Source organism: Pundamilia nyererei, unplaced genomic scaffold, assembly GCF_000239375.1.
Source record: "Pundamilia nyererei isolate P.nyererei 1_Seehausen unplaced genomic scaffold, PunNye1.0 scaffold00142, whole genome shotgun sequence".
In the NCBI taxonomy this organism is placed as follows: Eukaryota; Metazoa; Chordata; class Actinopteri; order Cichliformes; family Cichlidae; genus Pundamilia; species Pundamilia nyererei.
The window spans coordinates 481,218-497,518 of NW_005187543.1; the positions used below are offsets into that span (position 1 = coordinate 481,218).

The 16,301-nt window shown below is 41.3% G+C and overlaps 1 protein-coding gene across 4 annotated transcripts; it reads left to right on the forward strand.

Annotated features, from left to right (window-relative positions):
- Positions 1-78: 78 nt before the first annotated feature.
- Positions 79-15,166, forward strand: LOC102199406 (transcription factor MafG). 4 transcript variants are annotated; one of them, XM_013913655.1, is made up of 4 exons: positions 339-1,046; positions 10,968-11,040; positions 11,135-11,473; positions 11,511-15,166. In XM_013913655.1, exons 2-4 carry the CDS (start codon positions 11,005-11,007, stop codon positions 11,532-11,534), a joined length of 399 nt encoding a protein of 132 aa, XP_013769109.1. In that variant the 5' UTR covers positions 339-1,046; positions 10,968-11,004; the 3' UTR covers positions 11,535-15,166. The 4 variants fall into 4 exon arrangements, with proteins under 4 accessions (XP_005744393.1, XP_013769109.1, XP_005744392.1 ...); XM_005744336.1 differs by lacking the exon at positions 339-1,046 and adding an exon at positions 79-235 and having other exon boundaries at positions 11,135-15,166; XM_005744335.1 differs by having other exon boundaries at positions 11,135-15,166.
- The last annotated feature ends 1,135 nt before the right edge of the window (positions 15,167-16,301 follow it).

Below are 16,301 nucleotides of genomic sequence, written 5' to 3' on the forward strand. Positions count from 1 at the left end.
CATTTTTCCCCCTTGCGAGCAAAGAAAATCTTTCATGAATGGAGGCACGTGACCAAACACGATGACGTCTGGCTTCGGTACAAGAGAAAGGAATCAACAAGGAGAGCACGGGCAGGCGTTTGGAAGCGCCGTCGCTTCTGTCAGTGGAGCCGAAATTCAGCTGTGCCTCGGATGTTAGGTTTCAGACGAGCACTTTAACAGCTACAACTTCGGAGGGGCGTCGTTTTGAAGTCAGGTGGGCCCATAAAGCAAACAGAGCTGCTGCTGCTGCTGCTGTTGTTATGCTGAGTGTGCATGCCTTCGCCTCGCCGCTGTCAAGCTGGCCGAGGCTAGCTTAGTGGGTTAGCATAGCTAGCCTCCTGGTAAAGTTAGCCTTTCTCACATCAGAAACATTTCAAACTAAAGTGCCCTGATTATCCAAGTGGTCAGCACACGTTTTGACACAGCTCGGGGGTTTATTTTGAAAGTTTACACATGAAATGCTCGGTTGTAACCGGGAACATTAGTGCTCCTACTACGGTGAGATGGCAGCTAATCTTTTACACACGCGCGCGCGAGCTGTGAATTAAACGTGTCAATCTGATTTTCATGTAGTAGAGAGCGGAGGGGGGGCTGCCAGCCAGCCATTTCGCGCTTGAGGGGTAACTCCCCCTCCCTGAGCTGTGGATTCGCTCTCGTTGCTGTATTGCTACAAATAGTAGAAAGACTGAGCACACGGGGATTTCCTCGCTTGCTTGTTTTGTAGGCGGGGAGTTGTTTGCCACTTTTTTTTTTTCACGAGCAGGCGCTGAGAGGCTGGAGACGAGAAGAGTCGTGGAATGTCAAAAACCGTGCGACCCTGTGTTAGGTCGCTTCTTTTTCCTTTCTTTTGCGTTTAAATAAATAGTTTGCGAGGGACGCGTTGGTGTCCGCTGTGCCGCTACGCTTTCTTTTGGTGGTTTGTCAACTCATGCGCTTCTTGCTGCTCAAACCTGCTGCTTCATCACCTCGTTGTGGAGGAAAAAAAGGAGCAAGCGCGAGCCGAGCCAGCGGTTTAGCGAGACCAGGTTGGTTGTGTTATTCTCTCGTGACATTTCTGTCATAGACGCGGTTGTGATTGTCAGATCTGAGAAATGTGTTGTTTTTATTCTGCGCGGATCTTTGTGTTTTTTCTTTTTCTTTTTAATAAATGCATTGATTTTTAATCTTCCAGGAAATGCTCTCAGACCAATCGTTTCGAACTGAATTGCTTCACCTGAAGTGACAATTCATTTAACCACTAGTTAAATTGTAACAATGGCAGAGCCAAATCAAACCAGCCGCCCTTGGCTTTAATGCCACAGCCAAGCAGTTAACAACACAGCATTGTTTTATTGTCAGAGCCTGCAAACAAGTAGCGGTATTTTATATCATGCTGAATCATCACAATGATGTATTTAGACGTTCTCAGAATCCACCCCGAAATATGGCACCACCGGACAAAGGTCTGCTCGCTTGATAAGGGTCGATGTTTATCACCAAGCCACCGTTATTAGGGAGATGGATCGAAATGGTGCTGAGCTTTCCTGCAAGTCAGTCAAGCCATGAGCATCAAGTGATGACCATCATGCATTTATCAATAGCCTCATCTACATTCAGCTGAGAATGTGCATTTTTATAGCAGCACTGTCATGATGTACATCAACAAACAGGCTGCGAGTATATTTAGACTAAGTGCTTAGGTGTCAACTGCGATGTCAGATCCATTTAAAAAAAATGCACGATAAGCAGATATTATGCGTGTGTTGCTATTATATAGCCCTGCAATGAGTGGATGCTTAAACTAGGTCAGGTGTAATTATATGATGTATAGGAAGTTAAAAAAAATACACCACCCAAATCAGGGTAGTGTTTGAAACATCTCTATAAAATGGTAAATGTGGCATTCTGTAAATGCCCTTTCGTCTTTGTTGCTGAGCAGTGATTAAATGCTATAGAGAACCAGCTTTTTTCTGTTATCATTTAATGCAGCGTAACACGTCATTTCTCTAATTTTGGGTTGGCAGATGCCTTTGTTACCCTATGTGTGACATGATGAAATTTGCTGCCTATTAGAGTGCACATTTATGGAGGGCGCAGGTAATGAATTATCCATGGAGAGTGTGTGCAATTTGAAAAGTCACCTTGGAAACTGTTGAGCCCATATAGGCAGGGCTAAACAGATAGAAGTTGCCCATTCTTGCTCAGATACCCAACTTATTTCATCATCTCTGTTCATGCGAGCAGGGCATTGAAGTGTGTTTAGCGGACAGGCCAGCCCCACATCAGAAGCCCGGCTTTGCAATAAAGCGTAATGCTCATCTCTGCCTTTCTCTGCAGGTAACAAGAACAGATGATGGTCCATATAAGAGCCCGGTGGGGCTGGCAGTGGCGTGTGGATGGAGGCAGGGAGCGGTGTAGATCGGTGCTTAGATTTATCTTTTCTTTCACTGAGGTAGCAAAGATAAAGCAAGGCTGGATACCATAGAGGTGAACTGAGTGCACAACTTATACCCAGTGGTGTTGCTCAGAATGGGCAGGCAGTGGAGGGTGGAAGAGGATATGTGAGGTTGACGAAACATGAGGCAAGACTTTACACTGCATAGAGTACAGTCTGGCCACCAACACCTCTGTATAGCCAACACAGCTGTGCCTTGGGAATAGTTACGCCTATTCAGGACAATTTATAGCCTCCAGAAAGGAACACAAATGTGGGATTTGTCCACAAAAGTGCTGCTTAAGCTGCACAGGGCAATGGGAATGCCCGGAAGGAAGGGAGAAAAAGATCAATATATTCTCCCCCCCCCCCTTTTTGCAATAGGGAGGGAATGTTGGTGATGAAACCTCTTGCAAGTGTAGTGCGGATTATGATTGCTTAGCATTGCGATATGCCCGCTCCACTTCTCAAAGTAGTACTTTCATCCAGTCAGAGTGTGTTTGATGAATTTCTGTTTGGAACTTACACTTGGCATGTTCATTACTGCTCTCTGTTTGTTCATAATTTAGAATAGTCAATATTAGACAGAACATGGTGAGCATGCACACAGAGCTGTGCGCTGGCCGCTGGTTTTTCATGTAACCTACTTTTATCTTGGCTAATTCGTGTGTGGGACACATCAGCTGTAAACTGACATTAACAACAAGCGAATTTTAGTCGTACCCTTGTAAGAAGCTAAGTCAAATTAAATTGGTGAGTCACTCTGCATCACTTTTATTGGATTTTCAAGAGTTTTAGGATATATATATATATATATGACCTTTTGTTTGAAGGTAAATGCTTTGTAGGCAGATAATTAAACTTTCATTAGTGCTCCCTACATTTGTATTTGAGGAACTTAACATTCTTTGCAAATGACTAATAGGTTCCTAAAACATGTACCTCATTAAATTATGCTCTACATACAGCAGAATTTAAAATTAACAGTCTGACAGTCTTTACCTGTGTTAAGCTGACAAAATGTTACTAATCTTACTTACAAATTAAGGTCTTTATTTCTCCAATCACTCCGTGATTGTGAACACAGTTACAAATGAAAAGTGACAAAAAGAAAATCAATGCAAGCTGTCCTTGGGCAGCCTCTTTTGCGAAATACAGCAGTCATTTATATACTTCATGTCTTTTCAGATATTTATTCAGTTTTATTTAGCTCAAGCTCCTGTCCTACGCAGAGAAAACATATTTCACCATTTGTGGACAAATACGCTGGGTGCTTAGAGGATCAATTTAGCGACCTTTGCGGTATATAATAATCTTTTCAGCCATAAGAAAATTTAGAAATCTTTTTCCTCCCCTTTCTCTGTTGTTAAAATTGATAATTTCTTTAAGTATCACAAGCTTTAGCTTATGTGAGAATATGTGAGGAATGTCTAAGGAGGATTACAGTAAGGAACACTGCTAGCTGTATGCGTGTTTACACTTTTAAGTTTTCATGTCTCGAAGTCTGTTAATTTTTTTTAATGGTGAAATTGTGTTTTGTTTTGTTTTTTCTTTGTGGGACAATCATTAGCTGTGAGACGCCATCAAATATCCTGTAGACGGGGCTCATCAATCACTTACCAAAATTTGAAAAGAGCGGAGGCAGTCTTATTAATAGAAATTATAATCTTTGATATTTCCAGGTAATAACTCTGCTCTCTCACTGCATTTGAATCAAAGCTCTCCACAGGAGAAAATGCACTGATCCGTGTTTGTTTTCTTTCCTTCTTTTTTTTTGATGATGCTGCTGAGATCTGTTTATTTTGATGTTTGTTTGTTTTTTGTTTTGTTTTTTTTAATAGGAGAAGACTGTTTTAAATCATATCAGTGCATCAGTAGTAAGTAAAATAGCTCACATATTTGATATTCTTTTACTTGAAATGCATTGAAACGTATTGACCTGCTCTATCAATTCTGTGAGCAGCACAAAACTGTTGTGGTTGTGTTAGGTCAATGCAATATGCATTTAATATAAATTCAACCAGTGTAGTGAACCTCCTAGATATTTTGCCAGTGTGTGGGTTGCCTGCAACCCTTACTTCCTCTGCCAATGCAAGCCTGAAGTATCAAGAGCTATTCTCTTCCTGTTTAATCAAGTCCTCCAGGCAGATACTGTGAAAGGCCAGTGAAGTCTCCACTTCTGTCCTACTGGTTATACCAACAGAGCGGCTTCAGTAGATAGCAGCTGCTGAACATGGAAATAGATTTTTTATTTTTTTTTAATGTATCAAAACATTGGTTAGTACAAACAAGTCCCTTTAAATAAACCTCCCATTATCAGTGACTTAAGAAAATATACAATCCCTTAAGGGCAGTGATTCATGTTTTCACTTTAAAAGACATGAACTGGATGCAAAAATCTGACATAAATGTGCCACATGCTATTCTTCATAGTATAGCCTACTAGCTTCTACATGCAACTTTTTTTCTCGCTCTTTTCTTTTTTTTTTTTCCAAGGAAACTAGGTTACATAAAATCAGTTTATTTGTATTCATCAAACTCTCCTTTCTTTGCCTAGAGTCTGCCTGGTTATCAGAAATGAGAAACGATAAGTGCCTGTGACTTTAATATCAGACAGGAAAAAATTTATTGGCAAATGTCTTTACTTTGTTGGCACAAATTTTACAAACATAGAAGGAAATTCCACATATTTGACTATGGAAATGCAGTATTACCTTGAAGCCATTGTGCTGTATTAACATGATTTTTTTCTTTTTTCCCACATAAAATTTGGTCCTACTAAGAATCTAATTGGAGGGAACATAACAGATTTTTCCCTTCTTTAGATATACAGCAGGTACCAATTCTTTCTTACGTCTTTATTCTCTCTCACATCTTTAATAACAGTATGTGTGAAAACTAAACCTCCAAAGCAGAGTCACTTAATCCTTATCCAATAATTTAGTGACTTAATGATTTAGTCATTTATATCATTGCGGATTTATTTAATTTTTTGTGTGGTTTGATGTTTTTTGGTTATCAGTGCTTCCTTTTTTTAATAAAGGTCAAATTCAGGATGCTTCTGTTTATCTAATAAGACAGTATTTGCCAACCAGAGCAGTGTGAGGATGATGTACAGACATGGTCACGAATTAACATCCCCCCATGCACCAAATGTAGGTGGATTTTCTATTTTGGTGAGTAAATCTTAGTCGACAGTCCCCCACAGTGACATTTTTCATTCTTTTTTTTCTTTTTTTTTTTTTTTCTCCAAACCAAAATTAAAGCAACGCTTAGGGTCTCTCCTGTGTTTTGGGATCACTCATATGCTTCTGTCTTCCTCCCTCTCTGTCAAAGTTTGACACTTACACACACACACCGACACACAGCTTTTTTCCCCCACCAGTATTCCACAAAGACCTGACCCTGACATTTTTGTATAACCCTAACTATCTAACCAATCGTCTCATCATAACTCAGACTAAGGCTGGGCATTGCAGTCTTTTTTGAACAGGAGCCTAAATTCTTAGATTCATGCAAAAGACGAAGCATTAGAAAGCGATTACATTGTTGAGGAGATTGATGTGAAAAGTTTAGAATTTTTTTTTACTATTCATGCTTGACTTGATTAGCCCCTGATAAATATATTAAATGTTTGTCACTTGACGCTGCGTCTCAACAAAATATTTAGAAATGCGTATAGAATATATGAACGAAGGTCGATTTATTATTTTAGCAGATTAAAAGCACACTTGGTCAGTGAGTTAAAGTAAATTTCAGACACTGTTAACAGAATTTTGCAGGAGCAGTTTAACCCTACGCTCTAGGGGTCAGTTAATACGGGAAGCTGGCAATTTTGGTTAGTTGCTATTTCAGCATTGCCCAGAACGTCTGCTGGTCAAAAGCACTGGCTTAGTATTTCCCCTCTACTACAAGCATATCACATTTCCCTCTGAAAGCTGCTGAATGATTTCCCCTCTCCCTCTTTTTGTCACTCTTATTTCACGCTCTGAATACTTAGTAGTTAATAGCTTCCCTCCCCTCTTCCCGTCGTACCTTTCTCAGACGCACTCGCACACTGTTTTCTGCACACACAAGTTCATACCACTCTTCCAGTATCTCTTCCAGAGCTATCAGAGGAGTCTGATTTTTAATTTGCAGTTAAATGGCGCCCGACACATGCAGCTTGCTTGATAATTGACTTAGCTCAGCTGACGGGAGGAATGATTAGATCTGAATATCTAGGCGATCTTTTCAACTCTCTTAGAAGTGAGGGAGTAAGAGCAGAGGCTCTGATTAGGCATAAAGTCTTGAGATTGGCTGTACAGCGTGAAAATGTTGGCTCACTGCATTAAATATGTCAACCTGGAAAGAGTAAGTGGAAAATAATAAAGCCCAATCATAGAAAAGGACTGACATTTCTTTTATTTTCAGGCACTTACCATGTGCTTTTCAGTTTCTTTGTCATTGCCATCATTCTGTTTCCTGGAAGGTCTGTGACAATGGACTGAGAGGCTATAGGTCTTATACATTATTGATCAGGGAAACTGAATAGGTGATTGTACTGACTTTACAGCAAGCACTCTCCTTTTGTTGTTTAGCTAATCATCAAAGATATCCAGAATTTGCAAAGACAATGAATTGAAAATGGTGCTAAACATTCTATCACCCTTCTGTCGGGCCTAATTTACATCTGGGCCACAGCTCTAGTTATTCAGTCTTGTACAAACTGTGCAAATTTTCTTTACAAGTCCACACTGGTTTTAGAAAGGAAAAGAAATTAAATTGGGCATACGATCAAAATGAGCCACATCGTGGTCTCTTGGAGTGAAAATTGTTGAAATGTATTGTTTGGTGTGAGATGAAATTCAGCTGTTAGTTTCACAGAGCTCTGTTGCCATTGTTGGATGCTGCTTGTGTTTTGTTTTTTTCCCCCCCTGAACACAGTCTTTCATCAGCATGCACCTCCACCGTCTACTTTTATTCACTTCATTAGCAAGCTGCCAGTGCCCAGTGCTCGGACGCTTCTTTTCAAGAATTGATCATGACAAGTTAAATTTGTATGTGCTTGTGTGGTTTTGGTGATCTGTCACTGTGCGATGCATGTGCATGTGATTAGTTGCGTGATGTGCCATCCACTGTCCTGTCTCAGCAAACCCTGTACCCTGTTAGTCCTTCCCCAGCCGTGTTTAGTATTCAGAGAGCAGGCGCTGTCGTAATCTGGATTCCGAGGCAGGTTGCTGGGGTTTTTTGTTTGCTCTTATGGCCCTGATAATCTTGTTACACTGCTGTCAAGTGGAGCTGGCCCTCCCTGCAGCCCTGAACCACCATGTGTGCCACCTCCGGTACCAGAAATACACCCCCACCCCCTCCCCATCCCCAACAGCCCACCGCCATTTTGAGACAGCCGTTGATGGAAGAGCCTTGGATGTATCCTTGAAGAATCACCTCCTGAGCATCTTTATTCAGCCTCCCACCCCCGCCCCGTCTCCCACCCCCACCTTAGGCGGCGAACGACAGTAATAAATATTCATCAGGGGGATGCAGTGTGTCGAAGCTGTAGCCTCGACTCCCCCTCAACAAAGAGTCCCCTGGCTAATGGTGTCCATCCTTGGCATCTCCCCTGGAGAGATCCTGCAGAGGGGACGAGATCATTAAAGGATGCCACAGGCTGAGGGCCAGACCTATCATGTCACATCAGCATTTATCGCACTAGAGTTGTTGGGGTTTTTTTTTTGTTTGTTTTTGTTTTTCTTGTAAACCCCCTTTCCCTTCTTCAGAGTCAACCTAAGCCGACCCTACCTCTGCAAGCTGCACTGCATTGCTTCAGATGAACAAAGACCGCATTTGAAGGTTGGATGGGTTGCTCTCGTTGTGTTAGTTCAACTTCACAACTTCCTAATTGGCACCTTGGTTTTGGTCCTTGCTGAGATCAGGATTTATTTTTTCTCTCAACCTGTTCTTCTCAAGCTCCTCTAAATTTGTCGACCCTGCATTTTACATAAGGCTTCTCTCTGTTTTTCTGTCTCTCTTTTTCTTTCTCTCTCTTTGTGTCTCTCTCTCGCTCTCTGTCTTTCTCTCTGTCTCTTTCTTTTTCTCTCTCACACATTCTCTTTCTCTCTGTGACCACACTCAGCGTTTTCTATTTCCTGTGGGTGTGATGTCTCTCCTCCACAAGCAATCAGCTCTGATTTGTCAGCGTTCTTCCAGGCGATTCATAAAAATTCAGCAAGCATCTACAAAAGACGTCTATGTCCCTGCACTTGCTCCCTACCTCCGATGCCCCCGCACTCTAAGCTGCAGCTTTCGCCTCCCGCTCCTTCGGCTAGAAACACAAAAGACGTGAAATCATTAATAGGAGCTAATATATTAGTGCAAGGAAGACATCAGTGTCTTTTGTTTTTAAATTGTGACTATGTCTTTGTCAAATGCAAGGGCATTCTCCAACAGATCAGTGCACCAAGTCTGAAATTTCCCTGTCATTCTTTATGGAAAATTATAGGTGTGTTTTCCTTTCTTTGCCTGTGTTTCTGTGTTTGTGTGAGCATGCCTCTTTGTCTCTGTGAGGTATGACAAGCCTGGTAGTGGAAGGGAGCAGCTGTGCATTGGACCTTGTCTGTGTTGTTCTGCCATGCCCTGTCATTGGTAGCCGTCTGTTGGCAGCAGCCTGTGCTGGAGGCTTGCAGCCTGGGTGAAGTCTTTCCACAGTGTCATATGGTGAGCTTTCAATGTGCCAAACCATGCCTACTATGTTACCCTACACAGATGTGTGACAGAATACGCCCCCTCAACTTGGACAGTGTGCCATCTTTCTGCATTTTCAAGATTCCAACTGGTTTTTGAACAATGTTGGGTCTAGGCTACTGAGGGGAAAATGATAGGCTTAAAATGAAATTTGGAAGATGCAACCTTTTTTTTCCCTAGTCTCATCCCAGTAGCTATTAGTGTAGTACTTTCCTGTCTATTTGTCCATTATCTGTGCATCATCAGGCAGACCATTATCCCATTATGTTTTGCATCTGTGGTCCAAATGCTTACTGGAAATGAGTCACCACAAAGGCCAGTGAAAGGTACGTGTTACTATCAGACAGCTATTCATAGCCAGCCCATCAGGGATGAAAGTATCACATTTGAAAAGTCCTGTGCAGAGCGTGAAAAGCTTTTTATATGGGCATCTGCAGCGCAGAGAAACATTTCTGTTTTTATAAGAAGCCAGAGTACTTTTTTTTTTTTTTTATTTTTTTTTTTTTTTGAAGTGAAAGCATCAAGAATTCAAGTCACAGTCTGACCTCATGTTATGTCCCCAGCCTGTGTGATAGTGTCGTATTCAGGTCATTTTTAACAAGCGGCTGTCTCTCCCTGTTTGGCTCAGGTGACCGGTCCACCTGTAGCACCCTTTTGTTGCCATGGAAATATCCTGGCCATCTTAGTGCACTTTGGAGCTCCGACTCATCTGTTTTTCTTTTCTTCCCTCACTGAGCTTCTGTGCAGACGACATGAATTTCCCTGATGACTAGCTTAATGTGCACGCATGCTGCAAACTTCTGCACACGCTGACAGTAATTCTTTTTTACATTCTTTTGTTCAGATGCTTTCTTTCCTGTTTTGATGTGTTAAAAAAAGTTCTAAGAGCTAGCATTTGTTTATGTGCTCAGTATAAACACACACTGCTGGGTTGTGTAAATCAGCTTACCGAGGCAATGTGCTGGCTGGGCTGGGCTGACTGTGGTGGGTGTCTGTGTTGCTGACACAGCATTTACTGTGTGTGGTGTAAAGCACTCAGGGCCACAGCTGTGTGTGTGTGTGTGTGTGTGTGTGTGTGTGTGTGTGTGTGTGTGTGTGTGAGTGAGAGGACATACTTATCCTGTGACAGAGCTCGCACGATGGAATTCACCTGACCTTCTGTCTGTCTTAATACCAGTAGGCTGGACTTCTCACCGACGCAGCTTCTCTTGGTGGTTCCCTCAGTGCAGACATGACAGAAGAAACTGCAGTGCAGCCCTGTTGTTCTGGAGGGCTCTGCAGTAGTTACAGTGGGTTGCTTTTTCATTGATTTATAGGATTATAGTTGGACACAGGCCAAATCTAGACAGGTGTGACTGTCTAGACTGGATAGCTTAAAATCTGCCCCATATACTTTTGTGAATGTGTGGTGTTTGAGGATGGATGCGCTGTAGAAAGGCCCAGATCTGTTCTGTTTTGAAATGTGCCTATGGTACTTGCACTTATACTTGTTTTGTTTTGGGGTTTGCTTTCCAAGAAATAATTTTGGAATTGCTGCCAACCAATTAAATGTCATCTGGAAATGCATACCGCAAAGTTATTTGTTCTTGTCATAAGTGCACGAACAGTCCAGGTACCAGTTTTTCCAATTACTTAGAAGGAAGTCTGAAGTCCTTGACCCACTTTGTATTTTGTGTATTTAGTCATGTGGTTTCTATTTTTGTTTTTGCTGTTGTTGTTATCAGAAAATACTTCAATGTGTATTTTGCAGAAAAAAATTACGTTTCTTTTCTAGTACTCTTGTTTCATATATTGTCTTTTCTTTTCACAGATCAACCGGTAGTACAGGTGGACGCTGCTCTCGTGGCATGACTACCACAAACAAGGGAAACAAGGCCTTAAAGGTAACCTGTGTGGCCAAATGTCTGTGTGTGTGTGTATATATAAGATTTTATTTTTTTAATAAAAGAATCAGCACTAACTAATTTCCACGCACAGGTGAAGCGGGAGCCGGGGGAAAATGGCACCAGCCTAACAGATGACGAGCTGGTGACCATGTCGGTGCGGGAGCTGAACCAGCATTTACGGGGGATGTCAAAGGAAGAAATCCTGCAGCTGAAACAGCGGCGACGTACCCTGAAGAACCGGGGCTATGCCGCAAGCTGCCGAGTAAAGCGTGTCACCCAGAAGGAGGAGCTCGAAAAACAAAAGGCTCAGCTGCAGCAGGAAGTGGACAAGCTGGCTACAGAGAATGCCAGCATGAAGGTGGAGCTGGATGCTCTACGTTCAAAGTACGAGGCCCTCCAAAGCTTTGCCAGGACTGTGGCCCGCAACCCTGTCACCTCAGCAAGGGGACCTATGGCTTCTGTCATAGGTCCCCTCATCCCCGGTAAAGTAGCTGCCACCAGCGTCATCACCATCGTCAAATCCAAAACGGAGGCTAGGTCGTAGTAGCAGAAAGGGCAGAAGAAAGATGTTTAAGGCTAAACTAGTCAGTGCATTGTAACATGGCACAGGAATGCCTGTGTGAGTTCTCAGTTTTAACCGTGGAGCTAACACTAAAAATATGCTTTCCAAATTCACTCTTACAGAACAACACACCAGTCTGTTTTTTTTTGTTTTTTAACAGGCCTGTCACCAGGGTAATAAAAATCAAACTTTAGAATTTAGGACGATACAGTTGTCCCATAAACAAAGGAGAAATATTGCAATATTGAAACATTTAGAAAGTGGAAAATTGAAGAAGACTGCATCAAGTTTGCTTGTTTTGATTGAGATTTTTATGTCAGTTTTCCTAAAATCTGGCTCTTAAGTCTCTTCCGTCCTAAGAACTAGCATTGGTACAGTTTCACAGGTGGTCAAAACCAGTAAGAAAATAAATTGGATCCATTATTCCTCACAAGATCCACAGTACAGAGTGGGAGGAGGAAAAGCCAGCACATATCTCACTAAGAAGCCCTTTGCTTGTTATTATGCACTGACTTAAATTGGGATAACTGACAACTGGTCACAGACTCTTGGTCTTAATGCTACAGATGTCTTTGAAACAACCTGACAAACCCCAAACTCATAAATTAGTCCAATTTGTGATTCTGTTGGTCGTCTGTTGAGAATATAAGCATGCAATGATGCTCCCAAACATAGCATTCATTTCTGTTTATGGATCTGCGACAGGCTTCCGTGAACTTGTCATTTTCAAAATGACTGGTAGATGCAATAATAATATATATGTATGCACTGAAAATACAAAGAGGTCTTGCATATTTAGGTGGAAACGTTAAAAAAGATCAGCAGCACTTAATGATGTTGTTCCAGAGCTGAGTGCCATTCCAATATGACAAGATTCTTCTACGATATCTGAAAACCTGAATGTTATTACAGTAATATCCTCATGTTTTGTGGGGACAGTGAAATCCACAAACATTTTGAAACTTAATTTTTGCTCATAGAAGTAATATGTTGATTTTGTTTAAAAGATATATATTGCGTTTTTTTGTAATTACTTGTTGACAGGGCCGTCAGATATTTCCAAAAGAAAATCTTTACACGAGCTTTACTGTTTGAATTGTTAAGGTGTAGAAAACTTTGTCTAAAGTTGACTTCTTGGTTTTTATTACTAGGTAGATTACCTTCCATTGTTTATAGAAATACAGAAAAAGAAAACGTAAAAAAAAAAAAAAAAATCCTGTGACATCTTTTTTGCAATTGTACCGAAAGTGGCTTACTATTAAAGTCTGATAGCTTTTTCTAGTGACTAGGCGCGTACTGTGGGGTAGCGCGTGATGTGATGTGTAAGTGACAAGTTGGCAGTGTCGTTCACTGTATAGATGTCAATGCTGTGCTATTTAAAACAAATCTGTAGAGCTAAACTAGATGGTGTAAACAAGGTCAATTGTCTTTGTGCGTATTGGCATCTGTGATATCCTCCGCTTCCTTGGTGTTAGTTACAAATCATATTGTCATTACGAGTTTACCACATTGAGCCACGAATGACAGAATTTGATGAAACGGCATTAGTGAACATGAAGTCAAAAGACTTTTTGAAGCATAAAGTAATAACTGAATAATGGTTGCATCTAGTGCTGGATGCCCTCTAAAAACATCCTCTGTAACTGGGAAGTAAAGGATTTTATTATTATTATTCCAGCAACATCATTGGTGTAAATTACATTGCAGGGATAGAGTGCCCTTAAAAGCTATCTTTTAGAATTTACCTGTGGGCGTGCGGTTATCCTGCAAATGTTGTTGACAAACCTTGCACCTTGTCACGCTAGTAAAAATAAGATGCTGCAAGGTTAACCTCAAAGAGGTATAGCATCACTCTTCTAAATCTACCCACTGGTCTTCAGATTGTCTGATTAAAAGCAGAAGGGTTTGGCTGAAGGTTTGTATGCACTAAGCTCCTGCTTGTTTTGCTCAGGACAAAACAGGTCACTTAAAATGAACAAACAATTCTAGATAAGAGGCAAGAAGGCGGGGTTGGCAGCTCTGTTCTTTTTCTGTTTTTTTTTTTCCTCCTTTTTTTCTAATAAGCATGTCATAAAGGGCTTCAATCCACACTCAGAAAGAGGCACAGTGCGACTATGTAGAATTACAATCAACAGCTGCCAGCGAGAGCTCCTTCTGTGCCAAGTGTTGCATCACTCTGCTGGTCCTCTAAAAGGAATTTAACACTGAAGCAGGTCTACACCTCAAGGTGAAAGTAGGTGTTTAATGACATTAACAGAATACACTTCATCCAGATCTCCCTCTCCTGCTGGTCAGAACGTCTTAAAGTGTCGGCTGAGGTGTTAATCTGCAGCCGCTCGCAGACGATACGCCTCAGTGAAACTGCCCGAGATCTGAGTGCTGGTAATACTGTCCGTATCCTAGCCTCACTTTGTCAACATGCTTAGCTATCTGCATTGACTGGTTAACTGTGGGATAAAATATATATTAACTGACTCTCGACATAGCCCAGTATCAATGTTGGCGTCCTTATTGCTGTGGCAGTCTTGTGGAGTGAATCTTTTTTCGTGTCAAGTGTCTTTAAGGTGTTCGAGTGGCACTGTTGACCAATCTCTCGATCTCCTCTGGGGATGATTCTCTTTCTCTCACATACAGCTGTATAGTATGTAGCTACAGTAGGTATTAATGACCATTGTGAAAAAGTGACCCTTAATATGCAACTCAGTGGAAAGGTGTGAAAGAGTAGATGTAAGAGTAATCAATATTGTCAGAGTTTAGGTCTGTTGTTTAATCATTCTTGATGTTTTGTAGATTTTTATTTATTTATGTTTTTTCGCATCCCTCTGTGGGAGAGCAACTGGCCCTTGGTTAAAGCCGCTAACAAAGCTGTCAATGTTTTTAAAGGAATCGTGACAGCTGCACTCAAGCCTTACTCAGTTACTCTGGTCTTCAATCACCTGAATACAAATCCATTAATTAAACTTGGATCTTAACTGAAACGAACTGCTATTATTTAGATATTTATGCACTAAATAATGTTGATGCTACGATGGATTCTGCCACAAGGGCCACTTGCAATATTTTTTTTTTTCCCTCCGTGTGTGTGTGTGTGTGTGCGCGTGTGTGTGCGCGTTTGTGTACGGTTGAAGTTCCTCTGCTGCTACACCAGTCGTTAATGCTCATTGTTTTGCTGTAGCATCATCCACAACGTTTCTGTTCTCATTATGTGTCGTGCGTGTGAATTTGAAATTGATCTTAACACTGTAATTTGTTCTGCAGATTTCCTTTTTAATTAGTTTTTGACTTTTTCTTGTTTTGTTTTTTTGTTTGTTTGTTTTTTTGTATTTGTTTGAGCAACATGTTAGAGGATAAATAGCAGCACTTGTGTGGCAGTTGATTTTTAATAGCTCTCAAGACATTGGCTTTTTTCATGAAGTTATGCTTTGTAAATGGTTGACTGTGCAGGTTTTTTCCCCTCTTCTCTATGGAGTGGGTCTGTGTTTCAAAGGTATACAAATCTGACTAAAGCGAGTAATACAAAGTTAATAATCTGTTTTGTTATTTTTCTGTATGGGTTGTAATAAAATATTGCAGTACTTTGTATGAAAACAGACAATAGTTAATTGTAACTATTTATAAATTAAATTATTGTACTTTTGCAATCTGTAGATAAGTACTATGTATTCATATATACAGTAACAACTGTGGATTTAAATGTGATTCTCTGAGGTGTCTAAGTTATTGATGTATATATTGTATGTTTGTTGATACAGCTTACTTTATTTTCTATAAGACCAATAAAATGTTTTGGAAAAGGGTTTTCAGCACTACTACTCTGTCATTTAAGGCGTTTAAAAAGTGTCGAAATTAGGTTTTGTCATATTCTGTGGCGTCATTGACCCAGTTTGATACTTTTAAAAATAAACTGGCGGGGAAGGCTTTTTGCCATCCAGGGTGGGTTTTAGAAGACAGCGATCATTTAGATGGCACAATTTCTTTTTCTGTGATCCAAAAAAAGCCGTTGGGCGACCCACTTTGGCTAACCTCGGTGGACATATTTTTGGCCCGACACGAGTAAAACATTAGAGTCATGAAGGATGTCTAGGTGTGCTTGTCCTAGATTAGGAGGAGTAGTGAGTTAGTCATCTCAGCTCCCTATGGAGCTTCTAAATCCCCCCCACCCCTACCCCTCGTCTCAGTGCACCTCATCAAACATCAGCCTCCTCAGCAGCGCTTCAACCCCCGCGCAGTCAAAATGCATCTCATGAGAGAACATTCAAAGACAAAGAGACAGATGGCTGAAGACAAACTACATCTTGCCATACCATCCTGCAGGGCATGTGTAAACCCCAGTGCCTGTATTGTTCTTTAGTTCTTTTAAATGGAGGAGGCTTCTACAGGTCTGCGTGACCTGTGCATTAAAACAGGCTCCTCTCCCCTCCTTGGATGCCTGCCCCAGACAAGCATACGGCCTCTGAAGAGTTGATTAATTTGGCAGGATGGGCTAAGGTGAGCTGGTGGGCAATCTAGGACAGCATTCTTCATCTTTACCCACTTCTGCAGCAGGTGCCTGCCCCAGTTCTTAGACCGCAACCTGCTGTACAATTAATGTTGCCAATGCCGTCAGTGAGGCCATTGATGTAACACATATGCACTGCCAAAGCTGAGCAAGGGGCTCTTCTCTACAAAGACCACCATGACACAATACATGTATATG

Coding starts and splice junctions, on each gene's coding strand:
- LOC102199406 (XM_005744336.1), top strand. CDS start 11,005: ATGACTACCACAAACAAGGGAAACAAGGCCTTAAAG. Junction 11,041..11,134: donor AGGGAAACAAGGCCTTAAAG/GTAACCTGTGTG, acceptor TTCCACGCACAG/GTGAAGCGGGAGCCGGGGGA.